This window comes from Pinus tabuliformis, chromosome Q (genome assembly GCF_031772625.1).
Source record: "Pinus tabuliformis cultivar Carrire ecotype Pingquan chromosome Q, CPIR1, whole genome shotgun sequence".
Taxonomy (NCBI): domain Eukaryota; kingdom Viridiplantae; phylum Streptophyta; class Pinopsida; order Pinales; family Pinaceae; genus Pinus; species Pinus tabuliformis.
Genome location: NC_142296.1, coordinates 666,831,419 through 666,857,998, shown reverse-complemented (window position 1 = coordinate 666,857,998; position 26,580 = coordinate 666,831,419). Strand labels below are relative to the sequence as shown.

The 26,580-nt window shown below is 36.6% G+C and overlaps 1 protein-coding gene across 1 annotated transcript in view; it reads left to right on the top strand.

The window, feature by feature from the left end:
- Nucleotides 1-22,715, top strand: part of LOC149221310 (ubiquitin carboxyl-terminal hydrolase 9-like) — a 32,295-nt gene extending 9,580 nt beyond the window's left edge. The window contains exons 2-11 of the mRNA XM_089387357.1: nt 17,789-17,846; nt 17,958-18,295; nt 18,531-18,584; nt 19,783-19,920; nt 20,302-20,472; nt 20,613-20,864; nt 20,984-21,138; nt 21,551-22,003; nt 22,201-22,474; nt 22,581-22,715. Of these exons, the coding sequence (XP_089243483.1) occupies nt 17,789-17,846; nt 17,958-18,295; nt 18,531-18,584; nt 19,783-19,920; nt 20,302-20,472; nt 20,613-20,864; nt 20,984-21,138; nt 21,551-22,003; nt 22,201-22,474; nt 22,581-22,715 (2,028 nt within the window). The remainder of the gene's footprint in view (nt 1-17,788; nt 17,847-17,957; nt 18,296-18,530; nt 18,585-19,782; nt 19,921-20,301; nt 20,473-20,612; nt 20,865-20,983; nt 21,139-21,550; nt 22,004-22,200; nt 22,475-22,580) is intronic.
- Nucleotides 22,716-26,580: the final 3,865 nt, after the last annotated feature.

Genomic DNA, 26,580 nt, shown 5'->3' with positions numbered 1-26,580 from the left:
AGGGGCTGCATTATGGGTTAGCAGCCTTAGGAAAGGGTTGCGTAGCAAGTTTAGGAGCAACGTAGGCTAGCGGCTAGGGAAATAGGATAACAGGCTAGTCATCATCAAAAAATAAATAATTTCAACAAACAGATTAAAAGATAATCAAGTCTTTTTCAACGGTTGAGATTACTTTGACAGGGATCAAGCGAACTAGTCATTGGAGAACTTATCCATAAATTAGAGGTCAGTGTTAATCTATTTTTCATCCGATCTTTGAATCATGTACTAAGCCTTAAGCTCTCTTGTATATTGTTTGGAATTAATACAAAAGTCTTTAGGGTTTCAACTTACAGTGGTTTTCCTCTTCATAAATCTATGATAACATCGTTTTAATTTCTGCAAATATTATTTGAAAATCACAAATCAATAGCTCTCTTAGAATAATCTGAATACAGGTATCTTATTCAGTTTGTTGAATCTAGTGTAACATTTTTAATTTTGACTGAATTAGCAAGTATCTCTATTTCTTCATAATTTTATTGTTGTTTTAATTCTCTACTTGGTTTAATAATTGATCTAGTGTTTGCAGAAGATCTCTAAGGTTTTCATTGAGCATTTGGAGATAGTCCTCAGTTGGACTAGCCAACTCTCAGCATATATTTTCTGAAGAGCCTACCTCATACTAACTTCAAGATTTATCTAAAAGATAATTTTTTATGCATAAATTTTTTGGGCTAGTACCTCTCTAAAAAACCAAAATCTTTTAAATATTTTGTAGAAAGTTTGATAGATATGGCTAGTAAGAGCCTTACATCTTCATATCTAGGAGTGGAGTTGGACTCATACTCCTCAGATATGACAAATCCACAACTCTTGTGCATAGATTTGTCGATATTTTGTATAGATCTGAAGATTTTCTAACTTGGGTTTTTGGGGTTTTGTTTAGTTTTTGTATATATTGGATTTGGGTGTTTTTGGTTTTTGTTTTACAAGTGTAGATCTGAAATAAGAAAAGGATTTGAAGCCAGATCTAGACCCCGCAAGGAAATATCTGGCCTTCAGTGATTTTTCCAAGGAAGGATCATCTGGAAATTTTCATTGAAGATCCCCATAAAAAATTAAAAAAAATTCGAAAGGTAAAAGAGGTGAAATTTTAGGGTTTTAGGCCCTAGGGGCAACCCTACTTGGCTTCGTCCTCCTTCTTCTAGGCCTTACGACCTACGTCCCTCTTCCCTTACCTTTTTCCTCCTTTTTCTTCATCCCTTCCTTCCCTTTTCTTCCTCTCCTCCCTCCTTTCTTCTCCTCCCTATTGGACTTTTCATCCCTTATCTTTACTTTTCCTAACAGGCTGTAGCCTTTTCCTAAGGTCGCAGGCCTTATTTCCTCAAGCCTTACCTGTGGCAAACCTTTCCTTGCTTCCCTACACCTTTGTCTCTCCTAATCCGCTCCAGCTCCTTATCTCCCTAAGTTTCAAACCTCTCCACCTATCCTACAGCCCTAGGCTGCCTCTTTCGAATTTTTCATTTAATTCCTTTTTATATAACTCAAAAATAATAATTTTGAGTTAATTACTTCAAAAAATTGATTTTGACTTAACTACCAATGGGTCCAAGATTTCTTAAAATTTTCAATATTCCCTTGGCCCGGGACTTCTAATTTTATTTTTTAAGATTTTAAGACCCACGAATTTTGTCTTTGAAGAATTTAAATTTACTTAGGACATAAAATTAATTAAATTTATGGCTCTGCATTTTTTAATTTAATTGGCTAGAAAATTTTAATTAATTGACTTATGAGGGGATTAATTATTTTTCCAACCCTCTAATACTTAGCCATGGTGTCTAATTATGAGGGACCATGCACTAAATATTTTTTACATCAAAATTTTACGTTTTAATACATGAGGAGGAAAACCTGTTCGATACCCATTTCTGCGACACAAAATATAATCCAGTAGACTAAGTGACTTATAATAAAATAATCTAGCCAATTAGCTAATCACTTTTACATAAACACGATCTAAAACACTAGGCGTCGCCGAAGATCTTAGCGACAAAATCCACTCTAGCTTTGGGGTAAGAGTGGAGGGAAAAGCTTTGTCGATCATTTGTATCTAGAGACAGATAAATCAATCAGACAAAAAACCTCCTAGAATGGAGATCGTCACCAAAACCATAAGTTTACCTAGGCTGTTACATATAGACGCAATCATACTGAGATTATTTACATTTTACATATGCAAAATGAGCTGATATATTCATAAAATTGTCGACTGATGATGAAGTTTGAATGGCACGGACACTCGAACATGATGGATCCCTTTCGTGAAAAAATGGGTGTACTGCTACATTGACAGAGAGTGGTCAACAAGGTATATTGTAACTTGTAAAGAAAATTATTTGTCATTAAAAGTGTCAAAATACCCTTCAAGAGAAAGCCAACCTAGTAGCTGGGAAGTTGACCTATTTTGAGGAGCCACGCCCACCTTAAGAAGCCTATATAAATGAAGGAACTCGACCTCCTTGGAACACATTCATCACTCATTCATTCAAGCAAAAAAGGAAGCCAAAGAAGGTAGCGAAGAAGGAAGGGAATGAAGAAGATTTGTTTCTCGGCTTATTCTCTCTTACACATGCGAAAAAGGAAGGTAGGGTTTGCTACTTCAAGGTCAAAATTCTCTATCTACTAGAAGAGAATCAAAGTTGCTAGAAGGACCCAATAGGTCATCTTCTAGCCCTAGACAAGGAAGCAAGGCAAGTGAAGTTGTTGGGATCCCTTGGAAGGCTAATTTCGCTCACACATGTGGAAGCAACAACAATTGTTGGGGGTCGAAAATTTCAGTTCTGTAGTAGAGGCTAAAATTTTGAAGCTAGGGGTTGAAAATTTTGAAGCTAGGGGTTGAAGTTGTGCTACTGGAAGAGATTTGATTGGGTTTGACTTGGATAAAGGAAGCACATCCTCCAGAAGGGTTGGACTTGGTTTTGGGGGGTATTTTTCTTTGTTTAGAGGTCTTGGAATTCATTGAAGAATCTATAAGAAGAAAAGAGAATTGTCAGTTTTCCTCTCAAGTGGAGAGGTTTTGGCCCTAGCTTGCAGCCTACATTCTCTATTCTTGTGTACTATTGCTCTTCTTGTTTTGGTAGTTGTTTGATGATACAAACATAATAATAATTGAAAAAGATATTAAAGTAAAAATACATCACAAGTAGTTATAAAGAAAAGCAAAATCATCCTAACTACTGCCCTTTAGCTTATTCAACACAAAGATCATATTGTACCCCATATTGCAGAATTGGATACATGCAATAAGATGTGGGATACCATTTTGATGATATTCTAGAACGATACTGTAAATAGGAAGTTGATCCTTAGAGAGAAGCCTAGAAAAACTAGAACAAGGGAGAAGGCGTAGTCAGGTATCTCACCAGGATCAGAATTTTCAAAGGCACGTTAGCAGTTGTCAAAGAAAAGATAGATGATGATGACCTTGTGAGAACTGCTCTAAATGGGTTCTGAAAGCAATGGGATGTGTTTGTCCAAGTAATCAATGGATGAAAAGACCTACCTGACTAGGATCATTTGTAGAGCGATTTCACTTAGGAAGAGCTTAGGTTGAGCCTTGTCAATGGTAGTAGCAGTAAAATCCAGAAGCTTGAGGGTGATGAAATGTTGCTCTTGTTGGAAAGGGAAAAGCCAAGAAGGGCTCAAGCAAAGGGCCTAACTCCAAGGGAGAGAAGAAAAATAAAGACTCGAGTAAAATCAAGTGTATTGGATTCGGTTAACATGAACACTATGTTTGTAAATGTTCGAATAAGAAGGGTGATAAGAAGAAGCAACAATAGACAACAACTTCAACGGATATTGATGAACTGTCTTCAAGACTAGAATATGAGTTTTCTCTCATAGCTTGCTTATCTATCTTGACCACTACAGGAGTTTCGTATATTGATAGTGGGGCATCATGTCATATGACAGGGGTTAGATAGTATTTATGTAGCTAAAAATCAAAGGAGATAGGCTTCTATATTCAAATGGGAAACAAGTCCAAGTGTACTCCAGTTGGGAGAGGGATTGTTACATGTCAAGAGTCTGACAAGAATGTCTAAGTTACAAATGTGTTGCATGTGCCAGGTTTTCGAATGAACTTGATTTCTATTTCTGCTCTTAAGGATAAGGGGTATGACGTATACTTTTGAGGACATAAGGTGGACATAAAACACTAGGATTGGAAGTCAGTAAAGGAGATTAGGGTGAGAAGCAACAAGTTGTATAGGTTGCAAATGGATGCTCTAAAGACACTAGTTAACAGGAGCAGTAACAGAGATATGGGAGAGCTATGGCATAGGAGGAAGGGTCATATCCATCAGGGAGCACTTAAGTTGCTTGAAGAGACCGTGACAAGTGTTCTAGAGGAGAGTGTGGAACATGGTGACGTGTGCAAAGGGTGCATACTTGGGAAGTTATCAAAGGCAACATTTCCAAGGAGTGACAATAGAAGCAAGGGTGTTATAGACTTGATACATTCTGATATTTGTGGTCCATTTTTCACAGTCTCCTAGAGGTTATGAGTATTTTTCGACCTTCATTTATGAATTCTCCAGGAAGACTTGGATTTGCTTCTTGAAGACTAGAGATGAGGTCTTCAATCACTTTCAAGAGTTTAATGCTCTTGTAGAGAACTCGACAGGGAAGAAGATTAAGGTTCTTCAGATAGATAATGGGGGCAAGTACATTGAGAAATCCTTCAAGGATTTTTGCACGAAGGAGGGCATCGAGAGTGAACAACTTTGTAAAATTTGCAGTAGAATGGGGTTGCAGAAAGAAATAACAAAACAATAATTAGAGTAGCGAGGGCCATGCTATATGTTCACGATATGCCTAAGTATCTTTAGGTAGAGGCATGTAGCACAACAATTTACATTTAGAATAGGGTCTTGTACAAGGTGTTGGGGAAGATGACACTTGAGGAGGCATTTATAGGGAAGAAGCCAAAAGTCAACACTTGTATCGCATATTGTGACGTTCCATATTTAAAGCGCACCAAGCTAAATGCAATTGCAGAGAAGGGATATTTCGTTGGGTACAACGAAATGTCCAAGGCATACAAGATCTATATTCTAGGGAGTAGGAAGATCATCGTGAGACGGGATATAAAGTTCCAAGGAGGAGAAAGCCTTTAAGGGATCTCGTGAGTTGCTAGTAATTGATACAACAAAAGCTCCAAGGGTTGAATGGGAATCTCAGGCTTATTGCAAGAGTACCAGTATAGTGACTAGTACAGGTACAGGTACAGGTGGAGAGGAGAGTTCATAGCATATGGAGTAGCAGCACCCACCATAAGTGGGAGAAGAAATCACGAGGTGCTTCATACGTTGAGAGATGCGCAAGAGTTTATGGGAGCTGCTAGATCGAGCACCAGGGACAGGAGACCACTAGAGATATATTCAAAGTATAAGGCGTTGATGAGTGAGCTCATTGATAGTGAACCATCTAGTTATCAAGAAGCTGCACAACATTAGGTGTGGTAGGATGTTGTGGTGGAGGAGTACAACTCGATAATGCTGAACAATGTTTGGGAGGTAGTGCATATATTTTTGAATAGGGCAGTGGTTGGTTCTTGCTAGTTATATAAGATCAAGCACGCTATATATGGAAGCATAAAAGAGTTCAAGGCAAGGTTTGTGGCCAAGGGGTTCTCCCATAAAGAAGGAATAGATTATGAGAAGACATTTTCTGCTGTGGCTAGGTGTACTTCCATCAGGGTGGTGATCTCACTTGCAACACATATGGGATGGCAGATCCATCAGATGCATGTCAAGATGATGTTCTTGAATGGAGTCATACAAGAGGAAGTGTACATTGAACAACTAGATGGTTTTGAGACACATGGGAGGGAAACCCATGTATGCAGGTTAAAGAGGGTGCTATACGGACTAAAGTAAGCTCCTAGGGCATGGTATGGTCATATTGGTAGCTACTTGCAACAAATGGGCTTCATGAAGAGTGAGGTAGATTCAAAGCTCTACTATCTTATGGTTGGAGGCTATGTTGCAAGAAACTTCTAGGAACCTGACGTTTTGGGTCGTAGCCATACTCGAAACTCTGAAACGCGACCAAAACTTGTCTATCATGTAATCCTCTACAAGAGTTGATATAGACTTGGTTTTCCTTCTAAATTGTCATCTATGGGTCTTATTCCCTCATTTCCTGCAAGATAATGTGTTATTCGCATATTTATAAATTTCATTATATATATATGTATATATATATATATATATATATATATATATATATATATATATATATATATATATATGATATTTCAACCGACATTTCCATTTTTGGGAGGTGACATTTTTAAATTTACTTGTTTCGTGAACTCCAAAATGTTTCGGCTCGTGCAACTTAGGTTGGGGGTGAACCAATCATTCTCATTTTGTATGTGGATGATCTATTTTTGATTGGTCACTTGTTCTCATAGAAACATTGCAAGAGGGACTTAGCAAGTTCGATATGAAGGACTTGGGGTTGATGCACTATTTTCTAGGACGTGTGGTAGATGTTGATGTATGGTAGCATCAGATATGATCTAAGCCTCAAAATTTGTAGGGAGGCTAGGACACATGTATTCCACAATGCCCACAAATATTTTTGGGAAATTCCACCCGAAGACAATTTTATTAAAATAGTTAATTATTTTTAGTGGGTGCCTAAGTCTAAACTTAGAAAATTAAAATTATTAAAGGGTATTAATCAAACTGAGGGTGAAAATTCTAGAAGAAGACGAATATCGAGTCCAAATGATCTAAACCATTGATTAGAATCTAATTTTGGTCATTGATTACTCAACTGAAGGATTATAAGGACTTCGATGGGCATTTGGAAAACACATTGGAGAGAGATCAAGAGATCAAATTTCTTAGAGAGGGTAACACTACAGTTGCTAGAGAGAAGATAGAAGTGATTTCTTGCAGTGAATGGCAGGGATAGTTCCAGTTGAAGAGTTTTCTTGATCTGGGAATACATCACAGAGGAGGCAGAGAGAGATTCAGAAAAGGCAACACAGAGGCCACGCTCGACAGCGTAGGCCCACGCAGAGGCAACGTAGAGCTTCAGAGGGAATCTAAAATTCAGTTGAGAAGTCGAGTTCCAGAGCCAGAAGCTGGTGTGTGAGACTGGATAGAAGAATGATGCTCCAGACAATAGGAGATTCGAGATGAGGTGATGTAGATCCCTAGAGAGGTTGACACGGTAGCTACGCAAAGCCAGCGTGGGGCCAACCATCCAGGGGCTAGATCAGTGTTAGATCGCCAATGATAGTGTGAGGTATTTCTCATTAATATTCTGCCAGTTAGATACTCTGTATTGGATAACCAACAAGGCATCCAAAGATTGTATTAAGAAAACTACTGCTTAATAATACAAATCCTCAGCTTCTGCACCGGTTTTCCCGCATTGGGTTTTTTTGGGGACATTTTTCCAAAAATAACGTTGTCATGTGTTGTATATTTCTTTCTTGCTCAGTTTCTTGTTTCCACATTTAATTTAATTGGTGAAGGTTGTAGTGTATTAGTTTTGGTATTTTCTGTAGGATACAGTGAATAATTTGTTCAATAATTTAACAAATAGAAGATACTTAATTAGTTGTTGTAGTAGAAATTTGGGCCTTCCAAATTTTCACATGGTATCAGAGGGTAGGTGAAGTAAGAGAGTAGAGTTGGAAGAGCGCGCTGAAGAGGAGGAGGGAAGTCAAAGTGCTGCATAGGCAGCAAATTGAATCCCCAGAGGGATTGCACAGTCCAGGCCAGGAGGGAAAAATTTTCGTGGTAAATCTCTCTCTGAGTGAATCGACAGAGAGAAAGATTTCTAGATCGAAGTTTGCCAGTGTTAGAGAGAGCAATGCAAAAGCATCAACGCAGTGCAGTTTTCTGCAGTAGTGGCTGGGGAAAAAAAACATCAGAAGGAAGAAGGAGACACCGTTGAGGGAATTTCTTCCTCCGAGAATTCTTAGCCAGGGAATTCATTTTCTCTATTGTTGAGAAACAACAAAGAGGAGAAGATCTACTAACTCTTATAGGGAGTGCATAACCTATCCTAGTGCTGCGCAGAGGAGAGAGGAGGTAGTTCGACATTTTTGTTGGCAGAGATGGAAACTAGTGGGTTAAGAGATCAGGATTGATTGGATGGTGCATCCAACTATGTGATCTGGAAGGCAAGGATCTCATGTCTTCTGGATGAGCACGATCTCAAAACCTATGTCGACAGTGTGGTAGGTGTGCCTGCAGGTCCATATCCGTTTAAGAAGTACAATGCTGAGATGGAAAAGGCCAAGCGATTGATCCTCGATGGAGTGAGAGATCACATAGTGTGTCACATTGCCGGAAAGGACACTGTCCAACATATGTGGGAAGCATTGGCTATGCTATATGAAGGATCTTTCGAGCAGCAGAAGATGTACTTGGAGCAGAAGATGAGATCCATGCAAATGCAGAAGGGGGAATACATTGATCCATTCTTAACGAAGCTTCAGGAAATCTAAGACTCGTTGGCAGCTGTGGGGTCAACACCTCAACCTATTGAGATGGTGATGCTGGCCCTGCATTCAATCTCAGAAGAATGGAAAGTGTTTGTCCAAAGTATCTTGGGCAGAGAGAGATTGCCAGATTGGGAAGGGTTGTGGGCTGGTCTTCAGCAGGAAGAGATGAGGAGAGGCTTAGTCAAGTGCAAACTTGATGGCAGTAACAATAGTAGGACGAAGCCCAAGGAGGAGGAAGAGAATGCACCCCTTGCATCGAAGGGGCAGTAGGAGCAGCGGAAGAATAAGAAAGATGTTTCAAAGATCAAGTGCTTCCGGTGTGGTGAATTTGGTCATTACGCTACACAGTGTCCTCTCAAGAAGAAGGACAAAGAAGAGAAGCATGATTCAAAGGCTGTATCCGCAAAGATCGAGGAGAAGGAGTTTTCCATGGTTTCCTTGATACCTCTAGGGGAGAGGTGGGGTGATCTAGTATTGTAGTTTGAAAGAACTACAAATGGGTAGGATCCTTGAGGAGTCCACCTCTCGGATCAATACCTAGCTACAGGAGCCCATATTAGAGGTAGCAGGATCGACCAGGATCAGTTGATGCAAAGGAGTGTCGAAGTGACAGATGCAGTGGCTAGGAGCGGCAGAGACTGAGTAGAGTTGGCAGCAATATAGTTGGCATAGTATAGAGTCAACAGTAGCGCAAAGGCTTTAGAGGGTCAGCGCAGAGACTAGCAGTAGTCAAAACTCCAACAACAAATGCATCATGTTGCTCTGATTTTGGATACATTTTCATTGTTGATTTAGTAGCAACAATAGTTGGAGAAGGTTGCAGTGTTGGCAGTGGCAGTGCCAGCAGCAGCACAAATGCAGAACTTCAGTACGGATGCAGTGTTGGCAGTGGCAGGTTAGTAGCAGTATAGATGCAACATTTGTGCAGTAGTTGGTGGGCAGTGATGTCAGACATCAGCAGCCCAGAGGGAGATGTTACAGAGAAGGTTGATGCTTCAATTGGTTGCATTACTAGAACGCATTCCATGCTAAGAGGGAGTGTTGGTTTCTGGTAGCATCAGATGTGCTCTAAGCCTCAAAATTTGCAGGGAGGCTACGACACATGTATTCCATAATACTTAGAAATCGTTTTGAGAAATTCCACCCGGAGACAATTTGATTAAAATAGTTAATTATTTTTAATGGGTGCCTAAGTCTAAACTTAGGAAATTAAAATAATTAAAAGGTATTAATCAAACTGGGGGTGAAACTTTTAGAAGAATACAAAGATCGAGTCCAAATGATATGAGCCATTGATTAGAATATAATATGGGCCGTTGATTACTCAACTAGAGTATTATAAGGACTTTGATGGGCATTTGGAAAACACATCGGAGAGAGATCAAGATATCGAATTTCTTAGAGAGGACAACACAACAATTGCTAGAGAGAAGATCAAAGTGATTTCTTGCAGTGAGGAGCAGGGATAGTTCTGGTTGGAGAGTTTTCTTGATCCAGGAATACATCACAGAGGAGGCAGAGAGAGATCCAGAAGAGGCAGCGTAGAGGCCATGTTGGGCAGTGTAGGCCCACACATAGGCAGCGTAGGCCCACACATAGGCAGCGCAGAGCTTCAAAGGGAGTCTGAAATTCAGCTGAGAAGTCGAGTTCGAGAGCCAAAAGTCGATGTGTGAGATTGGAGAGATAGAGGAATGAAGCTCTAGAAAATAGGAGATCCAGGAAGAGGTGACGCAGATCCCTAGAGAGGTTGACACAGAACTGTGTAGGCTGATGCAGTAGCTGCGTAGATCCAGCATGGGGCCAACCATCTAGGGTCTGGATCAGTGTCGGATCACTAGTGATAGTGTGAGGTATTTCTCAATAATCTTTTGCCAGTCGGATTCTCTGTATTAGATAGACAGAAAGGCATCCAAATATTGTATTCAGAAAAATACTCCTTCATAATACAAACCCTCAAATGCTACACTGGTTTTCTAGCATTGGGATTTTCCGAGGACATTTGTCCAAAAATAACGGTGTCATGTGTTGTGTATTTTTTCTTGCTCAATTTCTTGTTTCCGCATTTAATTTAATTGGTGAAGGCATGTATTAGTTTTGGTATTTTCTGTAGGATATAGTAAATAATTTGTTCAGTAATTTAGCAAATAGAAGATACTTAATCAATTGGTGTAGTGGAAATTTGGGTCCAAATTTTCAAAGTACATAGATGAGGAGGTCTTCCTTGGTCAAGGGAGATATGCTATGGAGATCTTGAAGAAATTCAGAATGTTACAGTGTAGACCCACGTCTGCACCTATGATAACCAATTGGAAGAAGAATGATGTGTCAAAGTAGGAGGCAGTGGACCCCACCTTATATAGATGGGTTATTGGCTCTCTCATGTATTTGGTTAACACAAGGTCAGACATTTGCTTTGCGGTCAACACTCTTAGTTATTTCATGGTGGAACCAAAGAGAGTGCATTAGACAACTAGAAAGCATGTTTTGTCATATATATGAGGTATAATTGAGTATAGGTTGAGATATACTCAAGGAGATGGTGTCAATTTGATAGGATATACTGATGCAGATTGGGTAGGTAATGGAGTAGACAGGGAAAGCACTTCAGGGTGTTGCTTTAGTATTGGATTAGTGGTTGTCTCTTGGTACAACATGAAGCAGAAGTTGGTCTCGTTAAGCTCTACAGGCAGTGAGCATGACTACATGTGAGGCTATATGGCTTTGGAAGTTGATAGTGACACTGTTTGGTCAGAAGATGGAGTCGACCATTATCCATTGTAATAATCAGAATTGCGTCAAGCTATTTAAAAATCCAATATTTCATGTTAAGTCGAAACATATTGACATCATATACCATTTCATTAGGAATTGTGTATAGCGTGGATCTATTTGACTACAATATGTTCTTACAGATCAACAATTGTTTTCTTCAGAGATAAGTTGGGTGTTGTGGAGAACACCTTCCTTGCTAAGTGGGAGTGTTAAATATTGTAGCTTAAACAAGTGTTCTAGCCTTGAGAGGTGTCATTGAGGCTAGGAACATAGGATTTAATCATCTCCAAGCCCATGTAAATTTTCCTCCTTCATTAGGGCCTCCTTCATTAGGGTAGTCCCGACTATCATCTATTGCTTAATTATCCATCATCCATCGGTTAGACTAGAGACTGTCCATCCTAAACTTCTCTTTTGTTTGGCCTTCCTTCCGATTGTCCTGTTCATTGAACCTTTCGGAGAGGAGGAGCTTCTCGCAGAAGTTTTAATTAAGGAAAATATATTAATTATGTCAATTAGTGATTTTTTAAATATTTTCTATGTCTAAACTTAGGGAAAGTGAATAATTAATTGACTCTAAGGAAGATTCCTTAATTATGTCAATTAGCAGTTTTTAAATATTTCCTAAGTCTAAACTTAGGGAAAGTGGATAATTAATTGACATTAGTTAGGATAAGATCGATTTACCTCTAGAAGCTTGTAGAAAGTTTCTAAGATGATTTTATCCATCAATTGGATCAAATGAACTTCTAATTGTGGCCATTCATTTGTAAATGAAAGATTATAAAGAGAGATCGATGGGAAACTTTGGAGACACATCGAGTGTGTGATTTTTCAAAGAGACACCAAGAGTGTTTCAACAATAGTGATTGGGAAGAAATTTTCCAGGGTTTATTCTTCACAAATGTTTCTAGTTTCTGAGTGACAAAAGGAGGCCGAATCATTTTTGCGGGAGGCCGATTTTTCCCGTTTGAATTTCCCAATTTACTAGTGCGAATTTCTAGTGGCAATGCGAAGGGAAAATTGAGTTTCCAATAGTAATGCGAATTTCCACAAAGGGTAGTGCAAATTTCTAGACATTGCTAGATTGTCAATGCAAATTGTTGGAGGCTGCCAGTGCAAGTTCTAGAAGGTGGTGTGAATTTTGAGAAAGGGCCAAGTTGATCTGCAGATGGAGAAAATGAAGTTTTCTAGTTGGATTTGTTCAGAAGTGAAGATAAACTGTTGTCGAAGCATTGCCAGTGTTAGGAAAGAAGTTGTAATTTCACAATAGCAGTTTTTGCTGAAGATAATAAAATAAACCCCCAAATCTGCAAATTGGTTTCCCCACATTGGGGTTTTTCCATTGGACATTTGTCCAAAAATACTTGTGTTCATTGTGTAATTGGTTTCTCCCCTTTTCCAATTGCAATCTTTATTTTGTGAATGGTGATGTTCATGTTGTTATTCATTACTTCCAGCAAAATAGTTAATTTTCTATGAACACGTGATAGGAAACCAACTCCACAAATAAATGTTCAAAGTGCCAAATAGATGGAGTGCTTCACAAGAAATGGATTGGTCAAAACCAAAAGAGCAAGTGGAATATCTCTCTACAAATGCACCGTCCAAGATAATGTTCTTAATATAGAGAGAAAAAGTAAGAGCATGCAAAAAACCACATGTGTGGCCCTTCAATGGTAACACCCTCCCAATAAAATTGTTCCATAATCATCTCCAATAAAATAATAGATGTGCTAAGTCAAAAGTGATATCACTCTCCAATAGAGATGCTAAATGTAGTTGAAATATTTATGCAATAATGATGAGAGGTGTACCCTAGAAAATCGTTACATGTAATTATCTCAAACATCCAAATCAATAAATTAATCTCCATATGAGAGGTTGTCCCTCGAGAAGTATGCCAACCCAACGTTGCACGAAGCGGGGATGAAACAGGGATTTTTTTGGAAGCGGGGATGTGGAAGCGTCATTTTCCAAAATCTAGGAATCGAAAGCGTCTACTATATATATATATATATATATATATATATATATATATATATATATATATATATATATATATATATATATATATAGATATTTCATTTATATTCAAAACAAACATCCCAAATACCAAATTAGTTGTAGAAGACATGAAAAGATGCTTATTTTTACATAAATCAAGATAGATATGGCATCCATGATTCCATTGTACATCAATGATTAATTATTCGAGCATCAACCATCTATATTCTAGCAATTACAAACATACATCAAATTTTTAAGCATATTATAAAACATAAAACATAAAGCATATTATCTAGCAAGTGAGCAACTATCAACATTATTCATGTCCAAAATTCAAATAATAATGTTTGCAAAATAGGCCACTTGGCCACTGCCAAGACAAAAAGGTTCAAATTCACAACAAGCCTACAAGTCTAATAATTAATCTATGACAAAAGTAGTTAATTGTGAATATATATACTAATCTCTCCTCCTTCCACCACAAAGAGTACATGGCGGTGGGCCTCCATGTGCTGGCAATGAAGAAGATGGTTCCTATTGAAGTTGTGGGAATGAAACTGATGAAGACGAAGCCCCTGCTGTTGGTGTTGAACCATGGAACCTGGGAACCAAGGGACCAGATGGGGGTGGCATCTCAACTCGATCATCATCATCCTGGAATCGCTTAAAAAATTCATACCAAAAAAAGCCACTAGTTAACAAAAAAATTTAAAAACAAGAATTATAGAAATGCTTTATAAGCAAAATTGACACATTTGAATTCAATGGACATACCACTTATTGACTAAATTTTGAAATTCGACCACAATGGACATACCTGGATAAGAGCATCCTCTAATTTCTCTAATCGCAACACTCCATGCTCGAAATTGGGCTCCTCTGGATTCCTATCCCAAACCTTAAGGTATTTATTAGTCTTTGCATCATCACAGTAATGGTACAAGAATCGCAAGTTGTAATGAACATAAACCAAGCTCTTTGCTCGGTCTAAACTCAACCTGTTCCTTTTAACACTGTGGATGAAAGAATAAGAGCTCCAACACCTCTCTGCAGAAGAAGTGTTTACCACCTGTGATAGCACCCACAATGCCAAAGTCTATAGAAGTGGAGTAGCACCTTCATGCATGTTCCACCACTCAAGAGAATAAAAAATCTCGATCTCTAATTGCATGCATGCTCCCAAATGGACCAATGCTAAGTGTATAGTTGCTCAACTGTTTTCGTACCATGGGAGCCTCCTCTTCATCAGGGACTAATTTACCCAATGCAATCATATATTTTTCTAGAACCTTTGGATCTAGATGTGGTTTTCTCTTGCTCTCCTCCCCAGGTTCTGGTGTTGAAAGCCATGATGGATTATAGTATTTAGGTGTCAAAACATATGCTAATGCATGCAATGGAACATTTAGCATTTACCATCGATTTTCCACCTATGCACGAATATAATTGTACATGGTGATATCTCTAGGCTCAACAATGTAATTTACCCCAACATGCTATCCATTTGCTCATACACCTCCCTAATTATTGGCCGATCTGAATCTGCAAACTTGATCATGTAATAAATTTGTTTGGTGATTTGCAAAACATATTTAACCTGTAACCAAAAGAACATGTCAAGAATAGTGTCCTTGGATACATTAGCACCATCTCTATCAATGTTAATTTCCTCCCATGATTAAGAGGTCACCATATTAGTTAAAGCTTGTCTCACCTTCACTAGCCGCCTAAAGGTGAGATAATAACTTGCAAATCTTGTTTTTGCAAGTTTAAGAAACTTCAACTTGGAGTAAGTGCCATAGAAGTATTTTACCCTTGTATGCCCTGTGATAAATTTAATGACTTGCTTCCCTTTAATGACTTGCTTCCCTTTCTTGTAAAGCTCATTAATCCACCCACATTCTTTATGCTTCATGCATCAAAAGGTTCAATGTGTGCACCAAGCACCCAGACCAAAAGATGTGTGGATGAGTATGCTCAGTAACTTTTCCTGTTGCCTTACAATTTGCTGCATTATCTGTGATCACTTGAACCACATTATTCAGACCAAGATGATGTGTGGATGAGTACGCTCAGTAACTTTTCCTGTTGCCTTACAACACTTGAACCACATTATTCGGACCAAGATGATGTGTGGATGAGTGCACTCAATAACTTTTCCTGTTGCCTTACAATTTGCTACATTATCTGTGATCACTTGAACCACATTATTTGGACCAAGATCTCTGATTGATTTTTGTTGCGTTTCGTGCAACACTCTGCCAACCTCTTGAATAGTGATAAAATAATCCATGTAGACTTTTTGGCAATTGTGCCCAATAGAGGAGAGATACATCCAAAACCCTAATTCTCTTCCAAATAAACACTTCCAAGGGTGAACAAATGCCAAGTGAAGTACAATCAAGCAATTGACCTTAATTTGGATAAAATGGATTGAATTAACCATTGAATCATTAAAACAACCTCGGCATGTGTGCACAAAGGTTAATGATCTAATAAACCATAATCCAACCTCCCAATAGTCACTAATCAATTAAATCAACATGAACATGTGTGCCAATTGGGGGGTGGTTGTGCCATGCAAATAAGATGTTCTCCCTAGTAAAGTCCTCACCATGACAACATAAATACATAAGGATCAAACTAGAGTGCATTTTTAAATGACTATAACATGATTAATACCCCATCAAATCATAGGAGAAGGTTTGATCATCAAAGATGTAGTACCCCCTTTCTCTAAATCAACTTAGAAAAAGTACATCAATAAGGTTCATTATTAAACACATTTCTACCTAGGTAATAAATGTTACATTGATAAGTCATATCACCTAAAGAAATCACAACAAGGCAAAGTGCACTACCACAAAACACATCAGCCAACCACATCAACACCATAAGAAAGGGAATGGTAGAAAATACTAACCCATCCAAACATCAAGTATGTCCCTGCCACATATCCAACACAAGAAGACCATGTAGAACATACCCTCTTAGTGACACCGATAATACAACATCACCATGCAAAAGTCACTAGGAAGTTCCAACAACATCATGAAACATCTACCTCCTAGCCCCATTCTATAACCCCTTTGGGGATAGAACCATTATCTATGAAGATGATGTAGCACATCCAAGATAACCACACCATAATGAGATAGCATGCTCCATAACCATAAAAAAATGCAACCAGTGGGTGATCAACAATACGAGCAGATGTGAGAAGACCACCAAACTAGCCAGCATAATCAGCCCACCAAGGAGAAGTGAGATTCCCCTGACCAAAAGACCTTTGTCAAATAATCTGATGCCATAAAGAGAAATGGGTCAATGATGTATCCTCACAAATCGGTCCACTGGTACAAGGTATCAGTTTCCAATCTCCACCAATGTGATAAAACTCACGATGCAAAACCTTGTACAATATGAGATGTAACATTCCCAGCTGAGTTAATTATCATACGTATTCGGGGAAGGAAGAAGCAGGGTTTACTCATGGGACAACCTTACAATTAAAAACATAGCATTCATGAAGTTTGAATTGCAAGAAAGAGATGATAGTCCTGACTCCTGAGGTTAAAGTCAAAGCAAGATGCAAACTGGAATTAGAGTTTCTATATAGTGTCCAAAGTAGTATAAGGTCAAACTTATGAAAATATAAGCTTCCTTTGCTCATCTATTTCTATTTCTTTCCCGTAGGAAGAAAGATCATTATTTGATTGGATTTCAGATACAACACACTTTCTGTGCTCCTTAATCTGTATATGCCTCTAATGCACAATGTTCAACTATATCATGAGTCACAAGGTCATTTACTCATTATTGCAATGAAGATGGAGATATTCATATGGTAGCATTTAAAATGGCTTTATTTACCGTGCAATTTTATGTTAAAAAGAAGCTACTTTTGGTTACAGAGGACCTGTTTAAGTAAGAAGTGTTTATGGTTACATACCTCTAGATTGAAAATCTGCCAAATAAGGTCTCTAGGAGAGAATGATAATTGATGGGAAAAGGAAAAATCGGATGTGAGGACAAACGTTGTAGCCTCTAGGATGCTAAAAGGAATAGTAAGCAATCAGTGCTGGTAATTAATCTTTTGAAATACATTAATGTTCCAAAATCTGCAATTTTACTTGACCTGCCCTTGAAAGAATTGATATTATTTTAGTTCTGATAAATTGCGAGAAAAGTCTGCATGAATTATATTATGCTTTTTCTTCTTTTCTTCTCACCTGGAAGTATATCAGGCTTTGTTCTCCAAAATGTAATTATCATTCATGATTTCCTGCTCTTTGCATTTTCAGATTCTGTAATTGTTCATTGGTGGATGCCTATACCAATTATTTTTTTTCATGTCCAGAGAAGTGTTGGATTTTTAGGTTTTTGTCTCCCTTTCCAAGAGGAGTTTTCGTACTAACACAAATTTTGCAATGGCCTGTCTTCTTGAAGGTGTGTTTCTCTGACATTTCTGTTAATATTGAATTGCAGATTCTGGTGGAAGTTCATGGAACGTCTTCTTATAACAGTCGTAAGATTCTGAACTCAGGTGGCAAAACCAATGTGCCAGAATGTTTGATACCAAATTCAGTAATAAAACGTCACCTTTCACCCCACTGGTGAGAAAATAATATACTAATGTAAACTTTGTGGCAAACAGGAAAACGTTGCAGGTCAGATGCATCTGTAGCGCAAGAAAATGACACTGCCATATTGCCGGCAACACCTCGAAGGGCACGCATATCTGCAGACAATGATGATCCAGTTTGGTTACCATTAAAATCTCAAAGGGCACACACAAATGCACACGAGGTTAAATCAAGTTGTTCACCCACAGAATTGGGTAATTCTGTGGGATTAAAAGGACTTCGGAATCTTGGTAATACTTGTTATATGAACAGTGCTCTTCAATGTGTGCTCCACATACCTGAGCTAGTCGAGTTTTTTTGTGGAGATTATCAAAAACAGATAAATCATGATAATCCTCTTGGGCATAAGGTAAGTTTCCATTTTGATTATGTTTAACCCTTTGCTTTACCTACATTCGTCACTTTTCTGATCTCTTACCTCCGCAAATATCACGTTATTTTTATCAAATATGCTACTATATGTAATCCATTTCTCTTTAATCTTGTTATAGTAAATTAGGCGTTGAAGAAGTCATAATACAAATCGATATTTTGTTTCTTAGTAATGGTCTTTTTCTATATTTGATTTCTTTGTAATAAATCAGAGATTCCAGGGAAAAACTATGATATACTTTGCATGGGATATTGATCTGTTTGAGGTTTGGTATGGTGTCTCACGGTCTTGTCTTGTCTGGCAGAATGTATATTGTAAATGATGTTTCTTTCTCTATTCCAGGTATTTAACTACAGAAAACAAGAGATTCCTTTGGGAGGGTTGTAAAACAAGCACATTGCTGAGAGATTTTGGAGGCCTGTCAAAAAACTCTTTTTTTTTTTTATTTGCATGTTTATGCTGAGAACTTTGGTCTATGTCTTTAAGATGTGACCTTTTAATAAAAATGTGATTACTAGTATGATTGGGTTCTGGGACAAGTGCTTGCAACTAATAGTTTCAATATTATCACTTGCTTTCAAGTTTAGACCTTGGAGAATAGGGGTAAGCTCTGTTACAAGCATTTAATGTAAATGTCGTGCTACCGATGTGATTTGTGTATGTTGCTTAAATGAGGAGATGCCATCTTTCTGCTTTCTGTTTGAAACATTATAAATTTTAAATGAGGAGATGCCATCTTTCCGCTTTCTGTTTGAAACATTATAAAAAAATTTAGTTGTGATTAATTATGTAAATAGATATGGCTATTTTGAAATAGGGTATCCAAAATTTTAATTTAATTATCAATAATTTATTAGGTGGATGGTAGGTATTTAACTTCCATAGAATATTTTAGAATATTTGTAGTAATTACACAAATCAATTGTTGAGATTATCTCCAAAGTAGTTATGTCTTTTTTGCTCTTTTAATTAAAATTGATTAATTATAAAATGTCATACGAACAAGTCTTATATGAAATGAGTTATGATTTTTTGTGCATGTGGTATTGGTATTGATAAGCCATTGTAACAAAGTCTATTTATAATTTAATTAATTTTATGATATTTTAGTTAGATTAAGTGCTTTGATGGGTATTATGGATTGATGTCTATAAACATTTACTAACCATTTAATTTATATAACTGAAATATTGCCATTGTAACAAAGTCTATTTATAGTTTAATTAGTTCTATGATATTTTAGTCAGATTAAGTGCTTTGATGGGTATTATGGATTGATGTCTATAAACATTTACTAACCATTTAATTTATATAACTGAAATATTACTACATGACTTTCGGCAAATAGATTTTATAGATTTCTTTCTTTTCCTACTTAAAATTTAAACCTAATATATTTTTCAGCAGTATTTTACAATGTTTCATTAGAAAATTCATTATTTTGCACTGTTATACTTGTGCAGGGCCAGTTAGCAACAGTATTTGGTGAGTTATTGAGGAAAGCATGGAGTCCTGGATTAGACTGTGCACCAGATACATTTAAACAGACATTTGGTGTTTTAAAACCCAGCTTTGAAGGTTATCATCAAGAGGATGCACAAGTTAGTCAGCTTGCCCTAACAATAATAGTAGTTTCCAATCTTAGGCTAAGTTGGTCCGCTTGCCCCGATAGTAGAATAGCAGTTTGTAATCTTAAGCTAAGGTGTTTTAGTTGTTTATATTAAAAAAACATGCCTCACATCACTTTCATTAACATGATTTGCAAGTTAGTGAGTTTCCTTTGGCGAGTTTCCCCGAATAGTAAAATAATTTTTCCTGGTGTTAAGATAGGTGGTTTGTTGGTTAGCTTCATAAATTTGTCATGTCACAAATTATGTATTTAGGATTGATATGGTTTCTGAGTTGTTGCTGCAAATTTATATATTCAGGATTGTTCTGGTTTTGCATTTAAGTTTCGTTTTTCCTTTTTGTGTTCTGTTCAGGAATTCCTAATTGTATTGCTGGATGGACTTCATGAAGATCTAAATCGCGTGAAAAACAAGCTTTTCACGGAGATTGATGATGGCAATGAATGCTCAGATGAGACATTAGCAGATACATATCGTGCATACCATAAAGCACGGGAAGATTCCATCATTCAGGATCTGTTTGGAGTTACTTTCTGATCTTGCCCTGATTATTTCTGTGGTTTACTATGTGGCATTTGTTGTTGTTGTTGTTCCTTCTATTCTTTTAAGCAAAACTAGAGTTTTCCAAGTTGTATTCGTGGGAAGTTGAATTCGGTCTTTTGCAGGGACAATATAGGGAAACATTGTTGTGCACTACTTGTCGTAAAGTTAAAAGGAAATTTGATCCCTTTACGCATCTACTAGTTACATTTCCCAAAACTCTAAAAACGAGAGTTACAGTATTTAGCAGTGATGGCATTGAAAGGCCTGCACAACATACAGTAACTGTGAATCAGGACGGAACATACCAGGACATAGTTAATGCACTAAGCTCTCTATGCTCCATAAGGGCTGACGAGAAGCTTTTGCTTGCAGAGGTAAAGACAGCAACTAGTTTATCAATCTATGATAGAGCTTATTTTTGATCTATATTTTTGATGGTACACAATTTGTTGATTTTCTAAAAAGTTTAAACCAATTTTGAAATTGTTTGCAGATTTCCAACTATCAAATTGTTCGGTATCTGGAGAAGCCATCTAATCCCTTCTCCAATAGTGCAGATAATGTCGTCCTGGTAGCATATAGACTTCCAGTTGTTCAAGAGAAATTGCCATTGATAGTGTTGCATCATCAGATTCAGAGTGAGAAAATGTAAGACTCTGGATTTTATTTCAGTACTAACTCTTTGGGGTTATAGTTTACTCCGCTTGTTTCATATGTGAGGGTGAACACATTATCTGCTAAAGAATCTCTGTTTCACAATGTTTCGTTTACCTGTATGAACTCGGCAAGTTGGTAGTTTGGTTGGTAAATGTGGTGGCTTATTGCATATATATTGTCAATCATTCATGGGGGAGGTTTTTGTGGTTGAGAATTTTTTCAGTTACTTTTTGTTTCATGCTTCACCAAGAAACAGTGAAATGGAGAGATCTTTTAACTTTTCAGTGTTTTCTTCCTAGGGTGTATGTCTGGTGTCATAATTTGATTGTCTAGTGACTGTATTTCTGTAACGTGATTATTAATGTTATGCTGACCATAAGTTCCCGCACATCTGTTATTTCAGTAGCAAATTTGCACCTCTAGTAGCATGCTTAGGGGAGAGGACTAAGACAGGAGCTGATGTGCAAGCAGTTGTCCGTACTTTGCTTGCTCCCATGTTGAGAACTCGAATTCAAAAAAACGAGGATGGTGATGTAGACATGGAGTTTAATGAAACTGGTATCTCTACAGAAGAGGAAAGCTCATTTGTACTATATTTAGCAGATGAAAATGGCAACAAGACACAGACAATACTAAAAGAGGATGAGCCGATTCCATTTTTGGATTCAAGTGAAAGACTACAAGTTATAGTGGAATGGAACGAAGAACAGCTGAAAAAATATGAAACAGAGTGTCTTAGGATTTTACCAATAGCGGAAAGGGAGGGTGAGAACAAGATTACAGACGAGGATATAAATCTGTATACGTTGTTGGAGTCTACGTTCAAGAAAAAAGTGTTATCCCTTGAAGAGGCTTGGTTAGTGGAATCATTCTTATATTTGGAATTTTCTTATTGGCCATCTGTGCTTGTGATTCGCACTTCATTCTTTGGGATATTGGAAACTCTTGACAATGCACATTTGATTTTGATTATTTTGCAACTCGAATCTGTTATTCTTTTCTAAGTTTCCTTTCTAATTCTGTGGCTTTTTTTCCGCCTTTATTTTCATACAGGTATTGTCCAGAGTGCAAGGAATTTAGGGAGGCCATACAAAAGCTAGATATCTGGAGGTTACCTGAGATTTTAATTGTATTTCTAGTAAGGTTTCACAATGATGAAAAAGGTACATATCAGGTGAAGACACCTGTTGACTTCCCAATTGATGGCTTTGACCTGTCGAAATTCGTTGGAAACAAGAATGATACGAAGGGCCATATTTATAAGCTTTTCGCCATAACCAACCATAGCGGAAGTATGAACTTTGGACATTATACAGCCGTTGTGAATGTAAGGATTCATTGCTGATCAGTGTGGACATGCTATGGAACTTGTTTGCCTTTATTTTAATTCCTTCTTCTTATGTTCAATTTGAATTGCTCTGTTTTCTGTGCAGGTTCACGATCGCTGGTACAATTTCAACGACTCCAATGTTTCTTCCATTGGAGACGAAGAAATAAAGACAGCTAAAGCGTACCTGCTTTTTTACAGACGAGTCAACCCTGCAGATAACTCTGCACGCGGAAAATAAGGCCGCTTTCACGATACTTAGGCGATGATATCAGCGTGCTTATTGTTTTGGATGATGAAATCATACACGAATTTGTTCAATATTTTTACTCCTCTGTAACACGTGAGCTTTTATGAATTCTTGGCTTTTGGGCCAACGGTGTAAAAAGCCTATTAGGCTATATGTATCCATTTAACGTCCTGGCGAAATTCCCATCGCAGAAAAGCCGAAAGCGTATGGTTAAGAATACCACGCCTGCGTAGAAATGTTATCACGGCGAAACATTTGTAACTACTTGCCCAAAATTTTTAGAAAATAAAAGTTTGAAGCAATTGTCTAAAATTTCATGGTATGCGCATGATAATGTAGTTGCTAAATACGGTTAGCTGAGTTAAAAACGAACATGCAATTACAAACTGTGCTCAGACAAATATTTATCATATATTCTTAAATTTTGGAGTTCCACAGGCTTGGACAAATTGTACCTGTGCAGGGATTTGTCGAAGTAATAATTTTGGAGTTCCGCAGAAGGGCTTGACAAATTGTACCTTTGTAGGGATTTGACTAACTTAGAGAAGTGTACATATTTTACATAATCTTTTTTAAAAATACCTATTTTTAGTTATTTAAATATTATATTATTATTTTTTAAATATAATATATATTAAGATTAATAATTATTATTTTTAATATATATATTAAAATTAATAATAACTATTTCTAATGTATAGAGGTGTACATAATTTACATAATCTAAAAAAAACACATTCTTAATTATTAAAACTACTTAAATACCATATTAAAAAAATAATATTAAATACAATATATATTAAAATTAATAATAACTATTTTTAATATATATATATAAACAAACATACTTATTATTTATTTATATATTATATATGAGAGAATAAACAAATATATTTAAACGGTTAATTTTTATTTACATCCTTAAACATATAAGGAAATAAAAATTATATATCAAATTTTCATGTTAAAAATGGATAAATATATAAATGCAAGGTTTTATTTTTTATATATATATATATATATGAGAGAATAAACAAATATATTTACATGGTTAATTTTTATTTACAACTTTAAATATATGAGGAAATAAAAATTATATATCAAATTTTCATGTTAAAAATGGATAAACATATATCTTCAAATGCAAGATTTTATTTAACGGTATTAAATGATAACTATAAAAAGAAATGTTCATGAATATAAATTTTATGAATACAAATTAATTATTGTTTTATGACTATAAAAAAATGTTATAAATACAAATTTTATGAATACAAATTAAATATTGTTTTATGAATATAGATTGAATTATGAATTGAATATTTTTTATGAATATAAATTGAATTTGGTTACATGATAACTATAAATATATTTCAGATAGAAGTATTCATAAAAAACCCTTTTACTTGCATATTTGGCCCTTTGATTTTCTCCTTCTTATATAGTTTTTGGTTTTTCTCAATACCTCGGACCAAAACAACACCTAAAACATGTAGTATTTTTGGATGGAATCAAATAATCGTTACTCCGCCCAATAGTGCGGGCTAATACCATGATATTGACCCTTGGTATTCTTTAATCTTAAATTTCCTTGATTTTTCAACCCATACACACTTTTCCTCTTATGAAAGTGTGTGCATAAGTATACGCTCCTTTTGTACAGTGAACCCACGTGTATACATTGGACAAGGTAAACATGCATATACAACTTAAACTGACTTAAAACATCCTTTTTTTTTCAACTTCTTGATTATGATCTGTAGTCCTCTGTTCCAACTTCCTGATCTTCTGTACCACTTCCCTATTACCTCTGAATTGACCTGTTACAATGTGAGATTCCCTTTATCAAATCTGAACCGACCTATGAGTGAGTTTCCATCAAGGACAACACTTGTATCATAATGCCAACACAACATTGAATGCAAACATTATGTTTCTTAGGTATGATTTTGGGTGAGGTGAAAACCAGCCATGTGTAAATTTTGGACAAAGAAAACTAAGCTCACTGATTGGTTGCAATGAACAGTCTTTGGACATCCAAAACCTGCAATGAAAAATGCCTTCGGTGTAACTACTACTTCTGATACAACTTCACAACATCAACATTCATTTCAATTCATTCATACAAAAAAATAAATAACCTGTGTAGCTATCCTTAATCATAAATGTGATAACTCATAACTCTGTAACAATGTGTACTTGTACAGAGAAAGTGCTTTTAGATATAAACCAAATCACTTTGTAGCAAATAAGTGTTAGAAAAATGAGAGAGAGCTATAACACACAACAAATCACATGATGTTTTTATTGATCATCACAGTTACATATATAGGATGTAAATCATTGACTTCCACAAATTTAGATCCTAAGAAAGTGGATATACAATTGTGGCATGACACAACAACAAATCATACACATGGGAAACAACCACATCTAGAATAACACCTCAAAATACTCACAGAAAACTTGTAATACACATCACACACATGACATGGAAGCATTACTTCCAACTCCTTCCCGTAATTTTTACATGTAGAAAATATAGAAGACACATATTACAATAACAAATAAATTTGTAGATTTGTCTGATATGTTCATCACTAGCACTCATATCCACTCTGACATCTCAGGGTTTCCGCTCTTTTCTTCACCACACTTTCGAGCTTCCCACTTGATCCATTTAAGACATAACTGCTTCAGACCATTGTCTACGAACTTTTCAAAATTAATGCTTTTCAACCTCTCAGAGCGCAATGGGTTAGTTTCGATATTGAACCATCCTATGGAAATGCTACCATTTGTTGAATCCGCAACCCTCTACAACCTTCACTAGTTATCTAGGATCGCATTCTGGATACAAAATGTCTTCAGCAGACAATTTTACAACTTGACCTTGTATAAATAACTTGTACTAACACTCCCGAAGCACGACGGGTCACACTAGCTTGACCTTATTAAAAACTACTTGTGACTAATACTTCCATAGCATAACGAGTCACATTAGTCTATTCAATAGTTAACATTTTCTTTGTGGTTTTAACCTTTTTTTTTTTTTTATTACACAACAAAATAATTTTACAACCAACACCACATAATCTACGATCAAATTAGAAAACCAATAAAACCACCGCATTTTCCCACATTATTTTCTCAATAAACTCTGCTACCGTGACCATTAAAGATCTATCTACCACGTGGTTGATAAAATAGTCACATTAAACCCTTTGTATGTCCTCGTGTGAATAGTGAAACACATAACAAGAATTCACCTCTAATTAAATGAATGAATTAAACCATTCGAATCAATGTCTTAACCCCTTTTTCTACGTGACCTTCATTAAAATAAAATTCTAAATTAATTGAGTGTGCAATAGGAAGTGGCTCACGGAAGGCGCTGGTTCACGGCGCATATAACTCTGAACGAGACTTTGGCCCTCATAACAACAATGGGTAGCTATGGTTTAAGGGAAACCTGCAGCTCTGCTTGAAGAAAACAAACTGAACAGCTCGCTGGCAAAAGATTTAACCACTTTTGACATATATCAGTGGCGAGTCTCTCTCCATTAAATGGCAACGCGGGCTTTCACACATTTGCATAATACAGTCAAATTGGAGACATTTTTCCCGTAGAACGGCATATCTGCAATTTGTTAATGTGGATGACGAAGATAGATAGGTGTGGTGTTCTTACATTCCAGGGTTGTCTTCAATTGCATTACTTCATTCCATTGGTGATGATGATGACAGCTATGACTAGAAGATTGTGGCAAGGGATGTATTCTGATTCCAGGAAACAAATGGGAAGACTAATGTCTGAAGTGTTGGTCCCTGATTTATGCGATCCCATCCTTGGCAG